The sequence below is a fragment of the Panthera onca genome, chromosome A1, assembly GCF_046562875.1.
Source record: "Panthera onca isolate mPanOnc1 chromosome A1, mPanOnc1 haplotype 2, whole genome shotgun sequence".
In the NCBI taxonomy this organism is placed as follows: domain Eukaryota; kingdom Metazoa; phylum Chordata; class Mammalia; order Carnivora; family Felidae; genus Panthera; species Panthera onca.
In genome coordinates this window covers 58,868,335-58,894,745 of record NC_138339.1, presented here as the reverse complement: position 1 = coordinate 58,894,745, position 26,411 = coordinate 58,868,335, and the positions used below count along the sequence as shown (strand labels likewise).

At 37.9% G+C, this 26,411-nt stretch overlaps 1 protein-coding gene across 1 annotated transcript; it reads right to left on the bottom strand.

The window, feature by feature from the left end:
• RARS1 (arginyl-tRNA synthetase 1) lies at positions 1–24,686 on the bottom strand. The gene is made up of 15 exons (XM_060634979.1): positions 24,568–24,686; positions 22,548–22,682; positions 20,935–21,123; positions 19,884–19,992; positions 19,258–19,358; positions 18,576–18,697; positions 17,153–17,273; positions 15,174–15,303; positions 14,264–14,368; positions 12,643–12,821; positions 12,008–12,117; positions 6,987–7,092; positions 1,524–1,696; positions 1,138–1,385; positions 1–230 (listed from the first exon to the last, which is right to left on the bottom strand). The coding sequence occupies exons 1-15, from the start codon at positions 24,610–24,612 to the stop codon at positions 121–123; spliced, it is 1,983 nt and encodes a 660-aa protein (XP_060490962.1). The 5' UTR covers positions 24,613–24,686; the 3' UTR covers positions 1–120.
• Between the last annotated feature and the right edge of the window lie 1,725 nt (positions 24,687–26,411).

Genomic DNA, 26,411 nt, shown 5'->3' with positions numbered 1-26,411 from the left:
TTATGTAGACAGCTGACAAATTTCCTTTACTTATTTTTGTATCCCCATGATTGTAAAAAAGCAAACAGTGTTAAATGGCTATTTCTGGTAAAAACACACAGTGTTCAAACCTAAGAAGGATTACATTCTTTGGACAGGTTTTATTCCCAGGATATCGAATGCCTTGGCCATAACAGCAGCTACTGCTTCACACAGCAGCATACGCCACATGTTTACTTTCAACACTTGTCCTGAGAAAATAGAAAGAAAAAAAAAAAAGATTAATTTGTCTTCTTGAAAACCATTACTAGAGAATCTGTATTACTTCTGTATTTTACTGAAAGGTGAATAGCCTAATCCATGTTTTGGGACTTTAACTAGAATTACCTTCACATTAAAATACAGACAATCCAAGATTAAAATACAGACAATCCAAGGTTAAAATATAGACAATTCAAGAAAGATGTTTCTGTTCAAGAAATCTGTTTCTGATAAGGGGATACAAGTTCTACAATGATTAGAATGATAAATTTTATCTTTCTTCTAAAATTCTTTCAGAGTTTTATCTGAGGCTTCATAGTTTGAAATAACTATAAACTTTAATTTCAGGATAATGGTGAGATTATTTTTCCTAATGAAATTTCAATTCTCAGGCATGACTCTCAAAAACACCTACTTGCCCTGTAACAAATTACTTCAGTCTACTTCAGTAACTGTAATAGAAGCTAGCAGAAAGCCTAAGGTAAGAAAAGATACCACTTTTCTCCCAAAGGCAGTTTCCATTGTCAAAAACTCCCAAAGACTCATTCTGGGACCCTCGGTAACATTGCTTTCATTGGAAATGTCCTATTCCTACTGGTCTTCCAATTGTTTTCTTTGGAGTTCTATGGTTGGTTCCATGCATGTGCCTGAGGGTGGGGAAAACTACTTTGTGTGGAATGAGAATTCCATTTATGCTTTTATTAGATCTAGTTGAATTTTGTCTGTTATATATGACAACGACCAGTGTATAGTTGGGAAGAAAATCTAGGAGGGGTGGGGGGGGGGGAGGGGGTGTTCCATAAATAAAACAAGTTGAAAACCATCCATCCACACCCAATTCAAATAAATGCCTTGCTAGTGCCCCGTCCCCAATATGACCACTTAATACACACTTACCAGTTTGTCGATCCTTTTCCACACAATAGCAGCTATCATAGAATTCTGTGAAAGTAGTTGCCAGCTCATAGATATAATCACAAAGAGTGTGAAGAAGTAAGTCATCTAAAATCTTCTGGAGAATCTCAGGGAATCGTAAAATACACCGGCCTAGTTTCCATTCCTTTTCATGGTCCAAAATGATCTTGGTCTCTTGAGCTGCTTTCTGGAGCATCTCTTCATCAATATTGGCCAGACGTGCAATAGACCTGAAAAATCAGGAAACAGCCATCATTTTCTTTTGTTAGGCACATCCTTCTCCACTCAGAAATATGTAATAAGAAATGACTGATGTAAATTAAAAATCCTATCAACTGATTCAAAATAGAACAATGTTGTACAAATACCGGATTCTAGTGAAGGCATACAACAAGTAAGCAGCTGTGTTTCCTCTGTCATCCAACATTTTGTCAAAGGAGAATATGTAGTCATTCAACCGGTTATGAGAAAGATCTGCATATTTGATACAACCATAAGCAACGGATGTCTGAGCAGCCTTTAATTCCTCTGCAGTTAAGACCTTTTGGAAAACAAACAAACAAAAACTTCATAGCTTACTGAACGTTGCCTTTGTCCTGGTGCTAAGGCAGAAAAAGTAAACTTTAATAAATATCGACACTGAGGAAACATGGGCCAATCTATAAAGGGAATAATGAAAATATAACTCATCAGCTCTGCATAACAAAATGTTTTTCTATGAGATTTACAAAATATGAAGTGTCTGCTTGAATACTTTCCCCCCAATGTATTCAGTAGATACGAAATAGAAAGCACCAATATTTAGTTTATATCCACTTCATTCCATAAAGATTCTGAAGTAGCTTATAGAAAATAAAGTAACATAGCAAACTAGAAAAAAACTTAGGGTCGGGAAATTAATTGAAATTAAAACAGGGTGTCACAATAGAATGGATAAATAAGATATGGCATATATAGATAATGGAATTACTCAGCCATTGAAAAGAATGAAATAACATGGATGGATCTAGAGGGAATAACGCTAAGTGAAACAAGTCAGAGAAAGACAAATAGTATGTAATTTCACTCATAGGATTTGAGAAACAAATGATCAGAGAAAAAGAAGACAAAAAAACAGACCCTTAAATATACAGAACAAACTGGTGATTACCAGAGGGGAGGTGGGTAGGGAGATGGGTGAAACAGGTGAAGGGGATTAAGAGTACACTTATCCTGATGAGCACTGAGTAACTGCTGAGTCACTAGGCTATATGCCAGAAACTAATGTAACACTGTATGTTAATTACACTGGAATTAAAAAAACAGGGTGTCAGGAGTAGGAGGAAGAACTCGTGCATTATTGTATTGTTAATATTTAGCCATGCATTCTAAAGCACTATTAGGCCACAAGTGATTAAGGTTCTTTTCTAGACACAATGGAGTTGTCTATAGTAGACTAACCCTTCTACCAAAAGCAACTATTTAAAAGTTGGATATGGGGCGCCTGGGTGGCTCAGTCAGTTAAGTGGCCGACTTCGGCTCAGGTCATGATCTCACGGTCCGTGAGTTCGAGCCCCGCGTCGGGCTCTGTGCTGACAGCTCAGAGCCTGAAGCCTATTTCAGATTCTGTGTCTCCCTCTCTCTGACCCTCCCCCGTTCATGCTCTGTCTCTCTCTGTCTCAAAAATAAATAAACGTTAAAAAAAAATAAAAAAAAAAAAAAGTTGGATAAATCATAGGAAGCAACTATATGAAGTCACTAGAGAACATCAATATAAGCAAAGTTTGAGGGGCTATATATAATTTTTGGGAGAAGGAAAACACAGGAAGTTAAGTCCCACATTTACCTGACCTTTTCCCCTAGGGCACTGTCTAAATCACCATGTGGTAGTGACAGAAGGGAACAAAAGCCAAGCAGAAAGAAGTGGTCTTACTGGGGTAAGAAGAGGGAATTCAGAGTTTGGGTCTTCCAAAAGAGTGAGGAGAAAATCACCAAGATAACACAGAGGAGTGAAAAACACCTTCTTTCAAACTATCCAATGGCTGGCATTAACAAGGCAGGACCCCCAAAAAACCCAGCAGGAAAGAGCAAACTGGTAGGTGAAGAACTGAGCAGAGATTTCAGCAGCTGTGTGAGGCTGGGGAGTCCCATAAGGAGCAAGGGAGAAGGGCACTAGTGAATTACCTGGTGAAACTAGAAGGGCCATATTTTACCAAAAAGAACCGTACCCTAATAGTAAAGATAAAACTGAAATGCTTCATTCAACCCTAACAAAGCTCCAGACCAAGACCGACAGAATTAAGATCACCAGCTGGTATGCAATCTGCCAGAAAAAAACTTAATTGGTTGTTGGAGGAAGATGACATTATCCAAAACCTTTATAATTTTGCATTCACAACATCCAGTATCCAGTTTGGGGGGGGGGGGGGGGGGCGCGGGAAGGCAGCTTAATAAAAAAGCCAGTTGATATGATTGAAAACCAATGGGTGGGAAGAGGACCGACAAGACAACAGAAACAAAAAAGACAAAGCAACTTTAAAATCTGGAACTGCTTAAAATAAAAAGATATTTAAAAATACTAATTACAGGAGCACCTGGGTGGCTTGGTTAAGCATCTGACTCTTGAGTTGGGCTCAGGTCATGATCCCAGGGTCGTGGGATCCAGCCCCGTGTCAGGCTCCATGCTGGGTGTGGAGCCTGCTTGGGATTCTCTTTCTCTCCTTCTGCCCCTCTCCCCTGCTCACACCCTCCCTCTCTAAAATAAATTTGAAAAAAAGTAATAAATAAAAATGAAGACATTAAAAAGACATGACAACCAACTATAATAGGTGATCCCGAACTGGACCCCAGACTAGAAAAACAACATGCATGAGACAAACGGTAAATTTAAATAATCTGTAGACTATTAACTAGTGTTATATCACTAGTTAGTATCCTGATTCCATAATTATATTATGGATACATAAAGTATTGTTATTTGGGGAAGCTAACACAGCAATTCTTTGTACTATTTTGTAATTTTTATATGCCTAATATTATTTCAAAAATGAAAAGCTAAAATGGGAATGCAAGCTGGTGCAGCCACTCTGGAAAACAGTATGGAGGTTCCTCAAAAAACTAAAAATAGAACTGCCCTATGACCTAGCAACTGCACTACTAGGTATTTATCCAAGGGATACAGGTATGCTGTGCTGAAGGGACACATGCCCTCCAATGTTTATAGAAGCACTATGAACAATAGCCAAAGCACGGAAGGAGCCCAAATGTCCATCAATGGATGAATGGATAAAGAAGATGTGGTATGTATACACACACACACACACACACACACACACACACACACACACACACACACGGAGTATTACTCGGCAATCAAAAAGAATGAAATCTTGCCATTTGCAACTACGTGGATGGAACTGGAGGGTATTATGCTAAGTGAAATTAGTCAAAGAAAGACAAAAATCATACGACTTCACTCATATGAGGACTTTAAGAGACAAAACAGATGAACATAAGGGAAGGGAAATAAAAATAATATAAAAACAGGGAGGGGGACAAAACAGAAGAGACTCATAAATATGGAGAACAAACTGAGGGTTACTGGAGGGGTTGTGGGAGGGGGGGATGGGCTAAATGGGTAAGGGGCATTAAGGAATCTACTCCTGAAATCATTGTTTCACTATATGCTAATTTGGATGTAAATTTTAAAAAATAAAAAAAAAAAAAATGGAAATAGTCTAAAATAAGTAGAGGTAGATTGTATGTTGGTAATATTTTAGATATGTTGGGTTAAATAAAATACATTATTAAAATTAAAAAAAAATGAAAACCTTAAAGAAAACTACAATCGAAATACTCAAAAAATTAGACGAAAGGGGCAAAACAATGTAGGAAAGATGCAAAATGAAGCAGAGGGAAAAAAAGCATGGGGAAGAAAAAGCAGAGGGGCACCTGGCTGGCTCAGTCAGTAAAGCATATGACTCTTGATCTTGGAGTTTGAAGTCTGAGCTCCACACTGGGGGTGATTACTTAAATAGTTTTTAAAAAGCAGGTGTAAGAGACATGTAGGACACACAGTCAAAAATTCTAACATATTATATAAGTACTTAGAATTCTGGGGAGTACAGAATGGAGCAAAGATGAAGTAATTTCAGAGATAGGGCTGAAAATTCTAAACTGATGAAAGAACACAACCTACAGATTTAGGAAGCTCAGCACCTCCCAAGCAGGATAAGTACACTCCACACGCCTCACCTGCAAAAACCCTCAAACCATACTTAGGCATTTATTTAGTCTAAGTACCAAAACAAAGCCTAAAAAAAACAGTAAAAGTAGTCTGAAAAAAAGATACATTATCTTCAAAGGAGCAATGAGACAAGTGATATTGAAAAGAAACTAAAGAAGCTAAAAGACAATGGAATGCCACCTTTAAAATGCTGAAAGAGGGGCGCCTGGGTGGCTCAGTCGGTTGAGCGTCCGACTTCAGCTCAGGTCACGATCTCGCGGTTCGTGAGTTCGAGCCCCGCGTCAGGCTCGGGGCTGATGGCTCAGAGCCTGGAGCCTGCTTCAGATTCTGTGTCTCCCTCTCTCTCTGCCCCTCCCCCATTCATGCTCTCTCTCTGTCTCAAAAATAAATAAACATTAAAAAAAAATTAAAATAAAATAAAATAAATAAAATAAAATGCTGAAAGAGCTATGGGACTACAATTCTACACTCAATCAAAATACTGTTCAGGGGTGCCTGGGTGGCTCAGTGGTTAAGCGGCTGACTTCGGCTCAGGTCACAATCTCAGTTTGTGAGTTCAAGTCCCTCATCGGGCTCTCTGTTGGCAGTGCAGAGTCAGCTTCAGATCCTCTGTCTCCCCCTCTCTCTGCCCCTCCCCAACTCACACTCTCTTCCAAAAATGAACATTTAAAAAAACAGATCGTTCAAAACTACAGGCAATATAAAGATGTTCTCAGACAAATGCCAACAGAATTCATCACCGGCAAACTTGCACTACAAAAAAAGTATTAAAAGGAGATCCTCAAGGAAGAAGTGCACAGGAAAGAGTAAATATGTGAATAGATATAAATACAACAAACAATGGGTAAAGGACTTGAAAAGACCCCTCATGAAAGATATATAAATAGTCAATAAGCATTAAAAAAGGCAATCAACATTACTACTCATCAGGGAAATGCAAATATTAACCACAGTGAGATGCCACTGAATTCAACAGAAAGGATAAAAGACTGACAAATCAAGTGTTGGTAAAGATATGGGGCAACTGGAACAATCAAATATTAGTGGTGGGAGTATATAATGGTTACAATACTCTCTCTGGCAATTTTTAATAAAGTTAGGCAAAGCCAACCCTAACCTTACAATGCAGTAATGGTACATCTACATCCTGCCTAGGCCAGGACTAACATCTTATTCTACTTCTTCTGTAATTGTACTCTTCTGTTTATAGTAGTTCCATCCATTCCCTTATATCACTTGACTTACTGAAGAGTAAAAGACACAAGACCCTTTGAATCTCAATCCTTGACCTTCCTAATGTAGGCTGCAGAATCTAACCCTTTAGTTTGCAATATTTTCCAATCATTCATTCAAAGTTGTGACAGGAGAAATGCCAAGAAGCAGAGATACTACACCACAGTAACAGCAGGAAAAGGTCATAGCCTTTTGTAGTAGCCAAGAACTGTATTTTCAAACTCAATAATGAAACAAACTTACTGTGCAATAAAATCTGAGTAATATAAGCTTACGTGGATTTTCTAAACCTCCCCAGTTCTCTCTCAAAAAAAAATTTAAAAATCACAACACAGCACATGGTACACAATATGCAAACAAGGCTTTAGATTACCTTGTCTCTTTCTTTTTCCTTCAATTTGTCCATGGATCGTTTTAGTCCTTCTTCTAGAAGGTCTATGAGACGCACTGTTTCACCTGAACGTGTTTTAAACTTCTTCCTAAAAAAATGTAAGAGTCCCAATTAAGTAGATTTTGAAACAGAATTTACAGCTTAGAAATCTTTGAAAATGACGTTTTGACAATGTCTCATTCCACCTGGCAACCAGGGAGAATGCTGAAAGAAAGAGTGGTACTTTCAATTATCTTTCATCTTATAGTCCTCAAATCAAAGCATTCTATGCTTTAGGCTCCCCATAGCATTCTCTACATGTTGACCTATAATACATTCCCTAAAAGGGAAATAGAGAAGACATTTGTTCATTTTCCTCAACATCAAATTTGGCTTAGTTATTTTGCCTTCTCAGAAAAATTAATAAGATACATGTTTGATTCTAGAACTGTCTGGGAACTAAGCAAATTCTTTTATTTTTTTAACTTTTATTTATTTTTAAAATTTATATCAGTTAATTAGCATATAATGCAACAATGATTCCAGGAGATTCCTTAATGCCCCTTACCCATTTAGCTCACCCTCCCACAACCCCTCCAGTAACCCTCTGTTCTCCGTATTTGAGTCTCTTATGTTTTTGTCCCCCTCCCTGTTTTTGTATTATTTTTGCTTCCCTTCCCTTATGTTCATCTGTTTTGTCTCTTAAAGTCCTCATGAGTGAAGTCATATATTTTTCTTCTCTAATTTCACTTAGCATAATACCCTCTAGTTCCATCCAGTTGCAAATGGCAAGATCTCATTCCTTTTGATTGCTGAGTAATATTCCATTGTGTATGTGTGTGTATATATATATATACACACATATATATATACACATATACACACACACCACATCTTTATCCATTCATCCATCAATAGACATTTGGACTCTTTCCATACTTTGGCTATTGTCGAGAGAGCTGCTATAAACATTGGGGTGCATGCGTCCCTTTGAAACAGCACTCCTATGCCCTTTAGATAAATACCTAGTAGTGCAATTGCTGGGTCATAGGGTAGCTCTATTTTTATTTTTTGAGGAACCTCCATACTGTTTTCCAGAGTGGCTGCACCAGCTTGCGTTCCCACCAACAATGCAAAAGAGATCCTCTTTCTCCGCATCCCTGCCAACATCTGTTGTTGCCTGAGTTGTTAATGTTAGCCATTCTGAGAGGTGTGAGGTGGTATCTTATTGTGGTTTTGGTTTGTATTTCCCGGATGATGAGTGATATTGAGCATTTTTTTTCATGTATCAGTTGGCCATCTGGATGTCTTCTTTGGAGAAATGTCTTATTGATGTCTTTTGCCCATTTCTTCACTGGATTATTTGTTTTTTAGGTGTTGAGTTTGATAAGTTCTTTATAGATTTTGGATACTAACCCTTTATCTGATATGTCATTTGCAAATATCTTCTCCCATTCCGTTGCTTGCCTTTTAGTTTTGCTGACTGTTTCCTTTGCTGTGCAGAAGCTTTTTATTTTGATGAGGTCCCAGTAGTTCATTTCTGAGCAAATTCTTAATTGGAATCTCATTTTTATTTCTCTAGATAATAACCCCAACCTGTTGAGTAGCGACCAACTCTGGATGTACAAATCAGCTGAAGAGCTTAAACACAGGATGTCAGGGCTCCATTCATACCACTGAAATCAGAATCCCTGAGAATGTGACAAAAGCTTTGACAGACACTGTCCTGGGCAATGGTACTATTAAAAGCATTTCACAAAAACTGGATTTTACTGGGACAATTGGCTGGCTCAGTTGGTAGAGCATGGGACTTGATCTCAGGTCATGAGTTCAAGCCCCACGTTGGGCTTACTTCAACAAAAATTGGATTATACCTATTAAACAGAAGTTTGTACAACACTGAGTATATAATTTTCTTTTTTATTAAGTTATCTTCATATCTAATGTGGGGCTCAAACTCATGACTCTGAGATCAAGAGTTGTATGCTCCACCAACTGAGCCAGCCAGGCACCTCTAATTTTCTCTTTTTAAAAAATTCTTTGGGTAGGGTGCCTGGCTGGCTCAGCTGACTGAGCATCTGACTTTGGCTCAGATCATGATCTCACAGTTCATGGGCTCAAGGCCTATGTTGGACTCCATGCTGACAGTGGGGAGCCTGCTTGGGATTCTCTCTCTTCCTCTCTCTCTGCTCCTCCCCTGCTCGTGCTCTCTCAAAAATAAATAAACATTAAATAAAAATAAAAATTCTTTGTGATCACCTTGGCTGGCTCATTCAGTTGAACATGCGACTCTTGATCTTGGGGTTGTCTGAACTCCACATTATCAAAAATAAAATCATTAAAAAAATTCTTCAAATGCAGAAATGGTACAAATGAAGCATGCTTTTCTAGTCAACACAAAGCCTACCAAAATAATCATGGTATTTCCCATTAAAGTTGTATTTTCAGCATTACCTTAGAAAGGATCTTCTTCTTGATTATAGTATTAAAACTTACTACCCTACAAATACATTAAATACTTCTGTGGCTTTCCTTATGCCATCCCCTACTGCTTGACTATTCAGCAACTTCCAAATCTTCTGTCTGATGAAATGATAGCCATCAAAAGAGATGCCAAAATGCTAAGGGAGGACTTCCTATAACATCTCTACAATAACTGGTCTTTTCCTTTACTGCCTATATACATCTGCCTTGAATTTTTCTGCATTTTTTTGGTGCTGGTTTACTGCTCAGACTAGTGGTTCTAATAGAAGGAATCCATACCTGAATATCAAGAGTTTTTAAAAAATGCCTAATACCTACTTTAGTACGTAGTAAGTCAATAACTTCCCTAGTGGGGCTGGCATGTATAGTTTAACAGTCTTCCCAGGGAACTGCTCTGCTTCACAAGACAGGCTCCTTAGGGAAAAGTCCACATTCTATTATCTTTGTGTACACACTGGAGCATCCAGACAATGCCATTCATATGTGCTCAATAAACAAGTGTCCAAAAAATAAGAGGAAGATGTTTAAATAAAAGGACAAACTATTGCAAAAAGCTTTAAAACAGAAAATTCCACTAAAAAGCAGATGGCAGAATCTGTGAGCATTTCAATGTAAATATTTAAAATATGGTACGCTGCCACTGGTTAACTATCATTAAAATTATTTTTCTCTTTAATGGTGCAGGATGCCATAATTACATAATGGTGAGAGTGCACAAATATGAAACAACAAAAAAATCATGGAAAAAACCTCTTAGCCATTATGTGATCAAGTTAATTGCCAAAATATGAGTACTTGTGAGAAATATAGGTATAAAAGTAAATTTGATAATTTCACCCAACTGTAAGAAAAATCACCTAAATATCAGTCCAGGGGCGCCTGGGTGGCTCAGCCGGTTAAGCATCCGACTTCAGCTCGGGTCATGATCTCACAGTCTGTGAGTTTGAGCCCCGCGTCGGGCTCTGTGCTGACAGCTCAGAGCCTGGAGCCTGCTTCAGATTCTGTGTCTCCCTCTTTCTCTACCCCTCCCCTGCTCATGCTGTCTCTCTCTGTGTCAAAAATAAATAAAAACATTTAAAAAATAAAAATAAAAAATAAATAAATACAAGTCCAAAAAACCAACAGTTAATAAACTAAGATACTATAAGCAATACTCAACTCATCGGCTGATTTTCAAGCACTTTTTTAGGACCACGACACCAAAATGAGGACCTATTGTCTTTTGATTCCAAAAAAGTGCAGCTCTATACAAGAGTGTAATTTAAATTATAATTTAAAAATGTTTGATGCTGGGGGTCCTGGCTGGCTCAATCAATGAACATATGACTTCAGTTTGGGTCATCTCATGGTTCATGAGTTTGAGCCCCACATCTGTCTCTGTGCTGACAGCTCAGAGTCTGCATCAGATTCTAAGTCTCCTCTCTCTCTCTCTCTGCCCCTCTCTGCTCATGCTCCCTCTCAAAAATAAAACATTAAAAAAATTTAAAAAGTGATGATTTCCACGTACTCTAGCTAAAATACCTTCACACATCTAGCCTGATTGTTGTAAACTTCATTAAGGCTTTTGTACATTGGCTAGCCAAGCATCTTGAGCTACTTCATGTGGATTTTAAAAGCATTACCACATTTGGGCTGGATCACTAAATCTAAAATGCCACAGATTTTTAAAACAATTTTTTTATTTTTTAATGTTTGTTTATTTTTGAGAGAGAAAGAGTGTGAGCGGGTAAGGGGCAGAGAGAGGGAGACATGGAATCTGAAGCAGGCTCCAGGCTCTGAGCTGTCAGCACAGAGCCTGATGCGGGGCTCGAACCCACGAACCGCAAGATCATGACCTGAGGTGAAGTTGGGACGTTTAACTGACTGAGCCACCCAGGTGGCTAAAATGTCACAGATTTTAAAAGACATGATGTTAAATAGCTTAGTGACCCTAAGATACTACTGAATACAAGATGCTAAAAAATTTTATGCCTTTGAGTTGGTGATTATTATCTATATTTGCTTGTATTTATCTTTTATTTCATAAACATTGTATAGAATGTGGGGAAAAGACTGGAAAACAAAAACTGGATGTATGAATATTAACATGTAGGTCTCAAACTTATTATTTTTGAGATAAACATAAAAATGAAAGCTCAATTTTAAAACTCAATTGGAATCTCAATAAACATATACCTATTGACTAGGTGTTTGAAAGAAAAAGACAATTACAAAATGCTTGAAATATACTGTTGAGTATTTTCTTGAAATCTGAGGAAGTACTGTGATCGACTTTACAATTTAGATCTGTGCAAATGGAAACCCTCTTAAAATCTGTTAAATCTAGTGTGGTTTTCATTTAACTCTTTACAAATCTCCCTAAAAGGCTACATTCTCTATTAGTGATAAGACATAAGTACAAAAAAGCTCAGCTGGCAGCATCTGCAGACTGAGAAAAATTATGCACTTTAATTCTAATTTAATATCTAATGAAACACAGCCTTTTGCAAATAAATCTGGGGGTTGTGTATGTTATTAATACTCAGACTTTCCAGACTTACTTGTCTTCACCCAGCACCACACCAAATCCAGCATGAAACACTCGAGTTACTTTAGGGTCATACCAACCAATCATTTGAGCAGCACCAAATATTGTCTGGAAGTGCACAGACTACAAAGAAACAAATAGACAGTTATCTGCTAAACTTTCTAATAACAAAAAAGTGACTTAAAGCTCTGTATGTAGTGATAAAGATTTGTAAAGTTTAAATCTCACAAATCTTAGAAGGCAAGCATAATTATAATTATAAATAAGGTCATCTTTATTCCCAATATATGAGAAACAGGTAGAGCAGGACTGTTACACTTTCTATGTTCAAAGGCTTTTCAAGTGGCTGAATTAATAATAGGTTCATTGTGCAAAAATTTCAGTTATATTTTAGGTCTCACAACCCCCTTTCAGATAGGAATGGTCACTGATGTCCAGGAAAGTAATCACCAGTTGATGGAGAAAAGCAGAAAAGCTGGGAAATATATCCTGATGTGGTCAAATCCAAACCCGGTTTTTTCTCTGTTACAGCAAAGTTCTGATCTTTAGTCTTTGGAAGACTTCTATGTGCTAAATGCCACAAACCTCGCCATACTGTCTCAGTTCCAATCAGACCATGTAAGAACATAAACAAATCTGCAAACTCACTTGTCCACTGTCCACTACATAGATAATCATATCTGCTTTTTCCTCAAATAGTCTTTGTTTAATAGCAGCCAGGTCAGATGTATCATAAGTGTAACCTCCATCTGATTTTACTATGGTTAATGGTACAGAACATCCTGGGACAAACACAATCTTTCTGCCATCATCCACTTGCACAAATCCTAGGAAAGAAATCTTCATTAATAATGTTAAAAGAACCCTGAAGGAATATAAAGGATGAGCCATTATAAGATATTTACCAGAGAGCTCAAGAAATCACATTTTATTTTTTATGACCTACTAGGAGTCCGGGAAAATAGCTATTGTCTGGGCAGCACATGATTTCCTCAGGGCAGAGGTGAGATACCTGGCAGTTTTCTGGATTCACACTACATTTGGCTCCTAAAAACGTCCCTAAAATTTTATTACCTTAAAAGTATAATCCCTAGGCCACAGATTGTGATTAATAAATACCATTTCCCACTCAAGGAGCCAGGCTTTCTTGGAGATACGAGGTCAGCTGATTCTAGACCTAAGGCAGGAAATGTACAATAATCCTAGAATGTTGTGTACCTAAAAGCAAGTAAACTAGCAAAGACTAGAGAGACCGTAGGGCTCAAGAAAAAGACGAAAAATAGGCAAGCCAATTTGAGGAAGCTACCATTAGCCAAAAAATGAGACAGTGATTATTAAAAAGTATAATAAAGGCAAATGATTTCAAAATGTAGAATGGAATAAACCCCATTTATAATAATGCTAAAAACAACTCAGTTGTATCTGGAACATGCTAAGAAACTAATTTATTATTCTGAAATTGATAATTAAAAAGAATCAAGCATTTACACTGCTTATCTTGAACTGTACTTCGGGATAACCAAAATAATTATGAGGCATCATTCTACAAAGGAGAATTCAAGGTAACAGAGAAGGAACAACAGAATACTACCATTTTTCAACCTGTAATGAAGTAATGCATCAAAATAGCTGCTAAAAACAACAGGTAAGAGGCTAACAGGGAAATCTGTGGCTAGATCAGGCTGACAACACCTGAGCCCACTAATCCATCTTAACCTAAAGAGAGCCAACCTGACATTATTGGAATGCTTGCAAATAAACAAAACAAAAAAACAAAAAACAAAAAAAGAAAACCTAAACCAGAATTTAATCAAGCCATGGGGCGCCTTGATTGGCTCAGTTGGCTAAGCGTCGACTCTTGGTTTTGGACATGTTCTTGTGTTTTGGGAGTTTGGGCCCATATCCGCACTGACAGTGCAGAGCCTGCTTGGGATTCCCTCTCTCTCTCTCTCTCACAAAATAAATAAACTTAAAAGAAACAAACAAACAAACAAACAATTTAATCAAGCCTCTTTAGAAGATATAGATGCAGGAACTGTTAAATATTATATGGGAAATTCTCTTAGACAAATGGCCCAGTTTCTTCAATAACAAAAGAGAAAAATGGAGGGTGGGAGGCCCTTTGGCTATACAGAATGTAAGATATATATTAAACAAACATAATGTGCAGACTGAAAAAAAAGCTATTGATTGAAAAAGAGAATGTTGTGTCCACTTTGACCTATTTGAAAATTTCCATAATGAAGTTAAAAAAAAGTAAAGTGCCTACCTCTATCTTCGAATTCCTTTACAATATCATTCATCCTATCTTGATAGAAGGACTCCCCCCTCTCTATTAAAGAGATGTCCAATGCATCATAGATTTTATTAAACTCTAGGAAAAAAATTTCACCAAATAAAATGTCTAAGAATTTAAACAAACAGGAGACATGCATTTAACATTAAAATATATTATTTAACTACAACATCTGGAAGGTTAAATTTAATCACATTAAAAATGTATGATATAGAACATTATATATATACTGCCATTTTGAAAACGTGGAAAGAATATGGAAAGACACTCATCAAAATAATAGTCGGTGGAACTATAATTTTTATTTTCTTTTTCCTTGCCCACATTTTGTTCTGCAAGAAACATGTACTTCTTGTGTAACTTTTAAAACTCTACCTTTATAAAATGTAAATGCAAAGAAAAAGAACTTTCCTCTTTGGAGATCTAATATTTACTGAATTTTCTTATAGTTTTTCCTAAATTGTTCCATTTACCTATCTGTCTAGCCATGCATCAGTGATGCAAATACTACCTATGGCAGCATTATAAAACATTTTACAAACTAGTGCTGGAAAATAGCTATCACTACCATTCTTTTATTGGCTATTCTCATCCGTATATTCTTCAAAGTGACCTTAGAATTACTTTGTCAAGCTTGAAAACCTGAAATTGTTTGCGAAGTTTTCCCAATTAATTTTTTCTCCTAAGAAAGTTAAAATCTGCAGTTGCCTATCTTAATATACTTTCTTAATAGCTGTTTCAGTGTCAGAAAATATTTGAAGAAAAAAATCCATTTGGCAGTCTTTGAAAGTTTAACACGTCATTAAAGGTCAATTGAGTAAAAGACTCAAGAAAACTATATACAATATATCTTTTGGATGAAATGAACAAGCTGAGAATTCACCTTGGCGGGAGACATCACAGATAAGCTTCCAAGCTTTTATAATATCTGGATTTTTACTCTGGAGCAGAACTACACATTGGTATGCTCGCTTCTTAAATTCCTCCTCGGTATCAAATCTTTTCTTGGATTCCTATGTTTAAAAAAAAAAAAAAAAAAAAAAGTAATGTTAAAAGAGCCAGCTTTGTATTTCTAGATACAGAGTGTTTCTAAAACAAAAACACCAAAAGCGAGGAAGTGAAAATTTACAACACCAGGACACAAACAGAACAGATGCTCTCTCTCAACAGCCAACAGTACAGTTACAAATCAATGTGCCAAAGAGCCCTATTATTTCTTTGAAATAATTTTTCTTGAAAATACAAAATTCTCACCACAGTGCTACCTCCACTTTTCCAAGTCATAAAATCATTCTTCACAGCAATGGTTTAAGAGTAATAAAGAATAGCTAACAGGTGGGCTGAATTTTCTGTGCTCCATTTTCCATCCTGGATGTGGTTCTGAATGAGTAATTACTTTTTTTGTAATTAAAAATAAAATTGCTGTCATAGTTCTATTTCTATTTTGAAAGAAACACATTTACTATTAAAAAAAAAAAAAATTGTCTATCCCACCCCAACCTAACCAGGGATAATGCTTTGGTGCATAACTCTAGACATTTCTTTGCAAATACATGCCTATGTGTTTTAACAAAGCCTGACTATATATGGCTTTTCTTTTACTATGCCTTTTGAATTTAGCCTCATTATACTCAGAACACAAAATTCCAATAGATTATAACATTAGTTATGTAATTTACCAGTCTCACATCGGTAAATATTTTGTTTTCAATTTTTTCATTAGAAAATACTGAGACACATCCTATAAAACAAAACAAAAACACACCAATATTTTGGTTTTACTTTTAATGTTTATTTTTTGTCATAGTAATCCTGTTCTTGGGAAGTTGTCTATCGTAAGAAAATAATTTTAAAAAGAGAAAAAACTTCCATGTTCAAAAGTTGTTTACTGAATGGATAAAGGTACTCCAAAAACACCCCAACAATGGGGATTAACATAAACTTTAGCACATCAATCCAACAAAACAATGTGCAGCCAAACCATATAGTAACACAAAAGAGCTGATAGTGAAATGCTAAACATTAATACAAAAATTGTATTACATTCACAAATGGTGTAATAAATGTCTGTATATGGACATCACAAAGTCAAAGAAAGTTGACTACAGTGATTAATTTAAAATTATGGTTAATAAAAACCTAATTGTCTTCTAAAAACTATTTTTACCTACACTTTAACATTTTCAACATACCAAATTGAGAAAAGCATCAAGAAAACTTCAAATACTGGGGTGCTTGGGGGGCTCAGTTGGTTACGTGTCTGACTCTTGATCTCAGCTCAGGTCATGACCTCACAGTTTGAGTTTAAGTCCCACATCGGGCTCTGCACTGACAGCACAGAGCTTGCTTGGGATTCTGTCTCCTTCACTCTCTGCCTTTCCTCTGCCTGTGCGCATGCACGCACACTCTCTCAAAAATAAACATTAAGAAAAAGGCAGGGTAATGTGGGTTATGTGGTTGAATTCAACTTTAAAAAAAAAAAATTTTTTTTTAATGTTTATTTTTGAGACAGAGTGAGACAGACCATGGGTTGGGGAGGGCCAGAGACAGGGGGACACAGAATCCGAAGCAGGCTCCAGGCTCTGAGCTGTCAGCACAGAGCCTGACGCAGGGCTCAAACCATGAACTGTGAGAACGTGACTTGAGCCGAAGTCAGACGCCCAACGGACTGAGCCACCCAGGTGCTCCAAGAATTCAATTTTTAACATACACTGATTCAAAAAGCAAAGATGGTGTGTGAAGGGGCAGGGAGTTTACTTTTAACCCCACGGTAGCTTCAAATACTGTTCTGAACTCCCTAAAGAAAAGTAATTATTATTAATGGTAAACATGCAAATATTTTAACAATAAATGATATCTAACCTTATAAAAGGCTTGTAGATCCCCAATTGGAGGTGAAATTGTTAGGTAATCTGGAAATTTATCTTGAAGGTGAGCGATGAGCATGCCAAACTGGGTCCCCCAGTCTCCCACATGGTTTAACCTAGTATCAGTCAGAATACAAAATCATTTGAAAATGAAAACCATGCTTAAATTAGACAAACTATATTCCATTAGGAACCACTACCATTGAAGTGCCAGTACATCACATTTAGCAACATCTTGTTTACTCAGTTGTCTCAACTGGTCTGCAAGCTCCAGGGGAGGCTGCACATAGCAGGCCTCTAGGATTTGGTAAATGAAGTCCCTACTGATGGATTATGATCCGTTGTGTAATTAACTGAGACACAGACAGGTGAGCCAACTGCTGATCATTACAATTTTGTGAACATTTAATTTCTCAACCAATTATCTTAGTGTAATTTAGATTGGTGGTTCTCAAATGTCAGTGGACAAAATTCTTCAAAATGTGTCAATCCAACCATTTTACATCCCTCACTGTTTTTCACTAATCTCAAATCACCAGATAATCTCATAAATGGATTATAAAAATAGTCTTCTGGGGCGCCTGGGTGGCTCAGTTGGTTAAGCGTCTGACTTTGGTTCAGGTCATGATCTCGTGGTTTGTGAGTTCAAGCCCTGCGCCAGGCTCTGTGCTGACAGCTCAGAGCCTGGAGCCTGTTCCCGATTCTGTCTCCCTTTCTCTCTGCCCCTCCCCCACTCACACTCTGTCTCTCTCAAAAACAAATAACCATTATTAAAAAAAATTTTTTTTAAATAGTTTTTTAACCTACATTTCTGCCTTCTTTGCCTAGCTTCTTCACAGAAGTCAGACTAATCTTTATTTGGATTACACTGCTCTCCTAATTATGACTCTCAAGAGCTTCCCATTATATACTTAATAAAATCCTAATTTCTTACCATGGCCCACAGGCCCAGGATCTCTTTCTTGCCTACCTCTCCCCCTACTAGACTATAACCCCTTGGACACAGGAGGTACTCAAGAAGATCAAGAGGAGGAGGTGGAATGAATGGGGGAACTTTTTCCTTGGTTCCACTCCCAGAGTCTAAAAGTTATCCGTTCAGAGGGTCCCAAGACACAATTTATTTAAAAAGGCCACTGGGTGATTAGAAGCAGAACTGGGGCGCCTGGGTGGTTCAGTTGGTTAAGCGTCCAACTCTTGATACTGGCTCAGGTCACGATCTCACAGTTGGTGGGAATAAGCCCTGTATTGGGCTCTATGCTAAAAACATGGAGCCTGCTTGGGATTCTCTCTCTGCCCCTCCCCTCCTGGTTCTCTTTCTCTCAAAATAAATTTAAAAAAAAAGAAAAGAAAAAAAAAGAATCACACTTATAAATCAGTCATTTAGTCAAAGATTCTTTCTCAAGCAACATTTTTCATACCTTAGCACATCATATCCTGCAAATTCAAAGAGGCGGGACATACTCTCTCCTATGATAGTTGACCTGAGATGGCCTACATGCATCTCTTTAGCTATGTTGGGAGAGGAGAAATCAACTATAACCTGAAACAGACAATAAAATAGATTTCTTAGACAATAATATTGTACTATTATTATGTAATGTGATAAATACAGATACAAAGGCAATTACGTTAAAACACATACGTGTATCAAAGTAATACCTCATACATCTTAAATTTTCACATCATGACAAATACTTCAATTAAAAATTTTAAAGGGGTACAAGACATTTTATTCTAACATTTATTAATAACATTTAATTGTAAACTCAGACATAAATAGTAGCTTGGGTTGTAACTCAAGGGTGTTAGGTTATCTGGTGAATCTACTTGTCCATTTTTAATTGAAAAGGAATAAAATTTATTTATATAGATAATCCATCCCTTATTTCAGCCAAACCTCAGCTGGCTACCCCAAATGCCTTGTGGAATAACGTGAAAAGAAAAACCACATAATAAACAAGACCCAGGAGAAAGGCTATTTCCATTATGTTCATAATCTCAAATATTAATGATTAAATCTCAATAGAAAAAGTGGAAGCTGGTCACAGCACTTCGCATTCACTTTAACGTATTAACATATCAACTGAAAACTATATATACCTTTTTATTCTCTCCAAGGGGAGGTAGTTGAACCCCATTCACCAGGAGATTGGTTAACTGTTGTGATACATAGTCCTTCCTTAAGTGGACATTAATAAAACCTAATGAACGGTAAGAGAGAAAAAAAAAAAAATCAGATCGTTTTCCTGTCTTGAATGATTGTTCACTCCCAAAGACTGTGTCAATTTCATTTATGCTGGCTCCAAAGTGCTGATCTGGCTCTGGCAAAACTCTTTTAAGAATTCCAACACCACCTGAGGCCCTCTTGGAAGCTCCCTGTTTCAGTATCTATTTCAAACATTACCACTCTCCTGAAAGCTTCCTACTTACTCCTGGGCCCCTTTATTCTCAGTACATGATTTGTTCATCTATTAACAGAAAATTGAGGGCCCTTTCGTCCCAGACTTATCTGCCATTATCCATCTCCTTTTTGCTAATGAAACACTAAGTCACAGGGAGGTAAAATAACTCATCCAAGATCCAGCAGCTAAGTCGAGACTAAAACATCAGTTTCCTAACTCTCAGTCCAAGGTGTTCTTACCACTTTATTAGGTTTAAAATGGTTCTTTATTTCAAAAAAGACCCAACATCAGTACAACCACTTAAGAAGGGTAACACTGTCATACCAGGACCAGCAATTTCAACTTTTTCAACACATTCATTGTCTGGGAGGTGTTTGGTAATGTTTTCGGCAATTTCTCTTGGATTAACTTTCTGTTCCTTGGTTTTGAGCATCTATAACACAATATAAAATGATTCATTACACAAGTTCCAGAAATTTACTCAGAAATACACAACTGATAAAGCATGAGATGCATGACATTAAGACCCATCAAAAGGCAGAAGCAAAGAAGTCCAATGACTTGTATATAATCTTGAACACAGACAGATTAAAGCATCAAGCCATCAATAGTGCCAAGAGGAATACAAAAGTGCCCAAACCACATGATCTCCATTTCAAAATGAGCTGCCACAGACATCTAGAACTCTTTTATGAAGACATAACAAAGTCTTTAGTTATGATGCCTGTTTCCAGGATATTTACATTTTGAATTTTCAAATCAGGAAAGTGTGCAATAATCAAACCTGGAAAATAAAATAGTACCCTTATAAACTTAACCCCAATGTAGACATATAAAAATTATTTAGAAAAAAAAATCTGGATTTTAAAAACCCTTCCTACTTAACAAAGAAAGGAAAACAAAAAGTCTCAAACCAGGGGCAATTAACCACAAATACATCAGACAATACAGCTATTAAAAATAGGGAATTCCTCTAACTGAAAATGAAATATGTAAGCCCATCTCAAAGACACCAGAGCTGCATCAAATTATTTGATGGGAACACTGGTTGGTGAATATAACTTTTAATCCTTCACCTTTCAACACTCATTAGTAACACACAGCAATCCTGGACACAACAGGAAGGAAGTACCAATGCAAGAGTATCAACTACTAGCCTTAAATATTGAAACTACACATAAAATTTAACTGAATATTCAAATTTGTGGTTTTAAAATTAAAAACATACTTCCCCTATTCTCAAGTTTTTCTGAACTGTGGAAAATGTTCTTTTCACTGAGAATATAATTTGCTATTATTTATGTAAATAATAATGATGCCAATTAATGCTTAAGAAAATCAAATCACCAAGAATGCTTTGTAATAACACAATCACCTGTGAGATACCCATGGCACTATTACACTGATAGTCCCCAAACTTGGGCTGTTGACTTGGTGTCACTATCAGAGGAGGATTTTCCAGATCTGGATATGCAGCCTTAATGGCGCAACCAAAGACCTCTTGCAGTCGGCTATTGATGTTAATCATATTTTTAGTTGGTCTGGTTCTTTCTGCTTGAAGACTCTGTAAGAAAAGAATGAAAATATCAAATCATCATACAAAATGTTCCCAAGTATTTTAAGAAGCCTTCAGATGTCCTGAGAAGGTAACAGACACTTTGCAATGCTCTCATATCTGGGACATGCTGAAAAACGTTAATAGGACAACCATGCAGTGTTTCTAAGTCAGAGCATGTGACCAAAGTGACCCAGGGAAAGAAGGTAAGGTGCATGGGTGTCCACACAGTACTTTATTCATCTATGGCTTGTTCTTTTCTTTTCTTTGTGTACCTTGTGTTCAGTTGCCATTACTTAGTAGGGTAAAGTATTTGCGAAAGAACTAATGTGCCCTTCCTCCCATTACACTGAGAGCATTCTATTATTTACACATTAGAGTTAATGTGCATGATGGAAATGTGTATTAGAATACACTGTACTTGGGGTGCCTGGCTTGCTCAGTTGGTGGAGCATGTGACTCCTGATCTCCAGGTTGTAAGTTTGAGCTCCATGTTGGGTGTAGAGATTAAAAATAAAATCTTAAAAAAAAAAAAAAAAAAAGGAATAGACTTTACTTCTTTTGTATGTTTTTCCTCATATCTTCTGCCACATATTAGACATTTAATACTTTTGAATTGAAATGAATACAGAAATGAGTACACATCAGAATGAATGAGGTAATTAGAAAGGTGAAGTATCTGGGGGAAAGACTTCATGGAAAAGAAACATGATCTGAGAAGACTCCAAGCAAAGTGATTTCAAGCAGAACAGATCACAAGCCGGTGATAAAAACACTTCATAGGAGTCAGGTGGGCAGAGTCTAAGATAAATGAAAAGAATCTAATGCCAGTGTAGTCTGGCTGGAATAGTATACACACACAGGAGAACAATTATAGTGGTGAGATCATCCTCCAGGATGTGTCATCAGCAGACCTGAGAGTCAGGCCAAGAAATTTAAACCTCAACTAAAGCAAGCTCAGTTTTTTGACAAAACTGAGAAACACTACTAGATCAGTGGAAAGAAACCAAATATGGCACTGTAAAATATAAAAATAAAATTGTAAAACAACCAACTTAGGGCAGAGAAGGACTATGGATATATTCTATATTTTCTTTTGATAGAGAATTATTTAAAAAGATGATTTTTTTAAAAAGGTAACACCATAAATTGTTTAAAAAATGTCTCAACTCTGCTCAAAGCCTATGTCAAGCTGGCCAAATATTTAGGATGAAACATTTCAGAGGCCCTGGAAGGACAAGGCTACACCAACTTCTTCATTACTTGCACCAACAACTTAGTCCTAACTGGTCTAATGCAGGGAAAAAGACAGGATTTCTTTCCTCACATCTCCAAATTCCTCATGGCATACTTTCTGAATCTTTGATAATAGTTTTTTTTTTAAAGGTATAATAACTCAAACCGTAGAATGAAAAACAACCCAGAATACTTACCCTTCGAAGGATATTTAGTCGATACTTTAATTTTAAATTTTCTTCTCGCAACTGCTCCAAATTTGGAGAAGCTTCTAAACCGCCACAGTTTTTTAACCGATCAATTTCAGCAGTCAGAGACTTAATCTCTTTTTCCTATGAAGGAAAAGGCAGTTCATTCAGTCCAGTATGATTGATGACATCCATAATGTGATGGACTGTCCCTAAACTTATTTCTTTTCCTCTCTTCAGCAGGGCATGGTAGAGGTGATGGGAATGAAGGGCCTTCCCTTTGATAAGTTGTGATTTTTCCTCCTTGATGCTTTTGATTACATTAGCACATTATCCTGTATATGAAAGAATCAAGTGTGTATGTTGGAGAAGAGGAACAGGAGTGTTAAGCATATAATGGGATAAGTCTTACATCCTGTCTGTGTCTTTGGTCTCAATAAACCACTCTGATTTAGTGACAGTACCAGTTAAGTTCAAGGGTGGCCAAATTGACTTTATTCCCAAATCTTAGGACTTTAGGGCTCCTTTAAAAATAAACTTTTTGTCACATTTAAAATAGCTCCAGTGTCTGCCTTCTGTCCTTTCTTAGACAAAGTAACTTCCTAATTTTTCCCTTAATTTCCCTTGTCTTATGTCCTAGATCAGGCTTTTTACTCTAATACCTAAACCTAAAAACATGCAAATTCAGAAGGAAATAAATAAAGCTTCCAACCTAACAGAATTACTAAGGAGGAGATTCCTTACCTGAAATGTGATAATGTTTACCAGAAGATAACTACAGCAAAACAAATTGCCATAATGAGCATATACTATGTTTCATGCACTGAGCTAAACATTTTTCAGAAACTATCTCTGGGGCACCTGGGTGTCTCAGTTGGTTAAGCATCTGACTCTTGACTCTGGCTGAGGTCCTCATCCCAGGTTTGTGGGATGGAGCTCTGCGCAGGGCGCTGCACTGGGCCTGCTGAAGATTCTCTCCAGGTGCCTGGGTAGCTCAGTTGGTTGAGTGTGGGACTCTGGCTCAGGTTATGATCTCACGGTTCATGAGTTCAAGCCCCACATTGGGCTCTTCGCTGATATGGTAGCTCAGAGCCTGCTTCAGATTCTGTCTCCCTCTCTTTGCCCTTCCCCCACTTTCTCCCACTCTCTCAAAAATAAACATCAAAAAAAATTCTCTGCCCCACTCGCACTCTCTGTCTAAAACAAACAAACAAATCATCTGTATAATTCTTTATACCAACCCAAAGGTAAGGTACTTATACCCCCACATTGACAAAGAATACATGGCTCAGAACCAGAAAGAACCTGACATTTTGCTCCACGAACTTGTATTCTGTGATCGCTGGTTTAGCATAAAACAGTTCCTGAGATCTGATGAAAGTACTTAAACCACTTTCTTACTACCCTTCCCTACCTGAGCATAAAAGGTTATGGAAATATCTTACTTTCACTTTTATAAGCTGTAACTGTTTTTCCCCCAGGAATACCGAAGGCTGAGACCAAATTAACCACTCTTTGGGCATTTTAGGAATCCTCTCGCTCAGTATCATAGAGAGAACGGCGGCTGAGTTGCGAACCAGGATCAAGGGCTGCTGCTCTTATTCCACTTACCCCCTCTGCCTGACCCTCCCCCCACCCCGCATCCCGAGAGAGCACGTGTGTGTGAGGGAAAGGAGGGGCACAGTGGGAAAGTAGGAGCACTTGTACTGAACACGCTAAGCTCCAGCACACCAAAGACGCTGGTTTGGGGGGCTCTAGGAGAGGGCAAGGACCTCTACACCGGAGGTGCTGGTTCGGGAGGCCACTGTCATAAGGGCCTTAGAAGATGGGTTCTTCCTCTCCCGCGCCCGAGAAACATCTCTGGGAAGGTGTTTGCTTCGGATCTAGCACAGGCCCGGATGTCCGGACACCCTTGCCCACGTCTGAGGGGACCAGAGTGGTCCCGCATCACCGCCGCTGTCCCGACGCTGTTCGGGCAGGAGCTAGTCCTTCCCCTCCAGGCCTTTCTACTAGTCCTATGTGGTCCTACCTGCTGCAGCAGTCTCGCGGAGCACTGAGCCACCAAACCTTCCATCCTCCCGTCAGCTACAATCACTCCAAGTGGCCGGAAGCGGAAACGAACAGTTCCTCCCGGAAGCGGAAACCCTCCTTCCCGCGCCACGCTTTGCTGTTGACTGTGTGCCGCCACCTCTGCTGCCACCTGGTGGGATGCAGGCGACACTGCGGGAACAACAAGCGGAGAAATGCTGGCTGTTGCCTTTGGATTCCTATGTTAGTGCAGGGGCAGAGAAATTGAGAGGACCTGGGCAAGAGCTGCTCTGTGCTTCGATTAATTTAGAGAAAGACACGTTCCTCTGTCTCTCAAGGGCATCAGTTTTCCCTTCTGTGAAATGGGAACATAATGAACACAATCCATTCATTTATTCAACAAGTATTTATTTTGCACTTTAACATGGGGGACACTATTCCAGGCACTAGAACACAAGCTGGAAATAAGACAAGGTCCTCAAGAGATATGCTAGACAAAAAAGTAAATACCCTCAGATAGTTTTAATTGCCAGGAAGGTGTTAAAAGACAAAATTCAAGAAAGTCTGAAGATCTAATTGACTTTATTAAGTGATGCACGAATGAGACAGGTCCCATCTAAAATGAAGGAGAGATCCAAAGGGCTACAGAAAAAGAAAAGTTTTTAAATATAGGACAAAGAAGTCATAAACAGGAAAAATGATTATTTGGGGTGAGGTCACCTTCCTTTGGAGATGAAAGGGTCTTAGTAGGTGGGTTACATCATCTGCCTTTGGGAGATGGAGAGGACCCATGTGACAGATTGATTACCTTATTGGTTCTGACCAGAACATTTTTAAGCAGTTAAGAATATATTTCTGCTAGAAGTTGAAAGTGCAATTAGGTTAGGTATTTAGCTCTGGTTTGGTGATTTGTCCTAAGTGACACCATTTGGGGCCTGTGGCTTGTTTTTTTTTTTTTTTTTTTTTAAGCAAAGATAATGTGATAGAGTTACTCAGGGCAGGAAAGACCTCTCATTTGAGTTAAAATTTTAAACAGCTAACCTGGGACTTAAATGCTGAGAGGACAGGGACGTGAATGGGAATGTTCATTCTTCCCTATGGCCCCAGTATTTAGAGCAGCAGTCTCTAAACTTTTTGCTTCTGTGTCTCATAAAAGGTGTTTAAAAATTCATTCTCCAATAAAGATTAAAAAAAATTTTAATGTTTATTTATTTTGGAGAGAGAGACATAGTGTGAGCAGGAGAGGGGCAGAGAGAGAAGGAGACATAGAATCCAAAGCAGGCTTCAGGCACTGAGCTGTCAGCACAGAGCCTGACACGGGGCTCGAACTCACAAACCGTGAGATCATGACCTGAGCCGAAGTTGGATGCTCAACTGACTGAGCCACCCAGGTTCCCCTCCAATAAAGATTTTTTAAAGTTGACATCTGAAAACGCTTGTCACACTTTATTTTCTTTTTAAGAAAGTAATCTCTGCACCCAACATAGGGTTTGAACTCACAACGCCAAGATCAAGAGTCACATGCCTTACCAACTGAACCATCCAGGTGCTCCTGTCACAACTTTCAATAGTGGTAATGGCGTATTTTCTGGCATGATGTTTCCTGTATAAGTGTTCTCAATGTATTGTCATCAAACCTGTAGAGCTGCATATTTAGCCCGTCCAGAATGTTACCATATTAATTGGCAAAGCCAGTCCTCTGTCAAATCAAATAATTCAAATCATATCAGGTGAAGTTCTGGGGCGATGGGGGGTTTGTGGAGCCAATGGCCAAGAAAGAATTCTTGAAGACGTCTTTGGTGCATAAAGGATTTTATTAAACCACAGGGACAGAACCCGCGGGCA

Bases quoted from the DNA above. Each gene is read 5' to 3' on its own strand.
- RARS1 (XM_060634979.1), bottom strand. From the start codon at position 24,612: ATGGAAGGTTTGGTGGCTCAGTGCTCCGCGAGACTGCTGCAGCAG. The intron at 12,118-12,642 runs GTGAGTTTGCAG...GTTTCTTTGTAG, and splicing joins ATGTAGTGGACAGTGGACAA to TCTGTGCACTTCCAGACAAT. The intron at 1,697-6,986 runs GTAATCTAAAGC...GTTTTCCAAAAG, and splicing joins AGGAAAAAGAAAGAGACAAG to GTCTTAACTGCAGAGGAATT.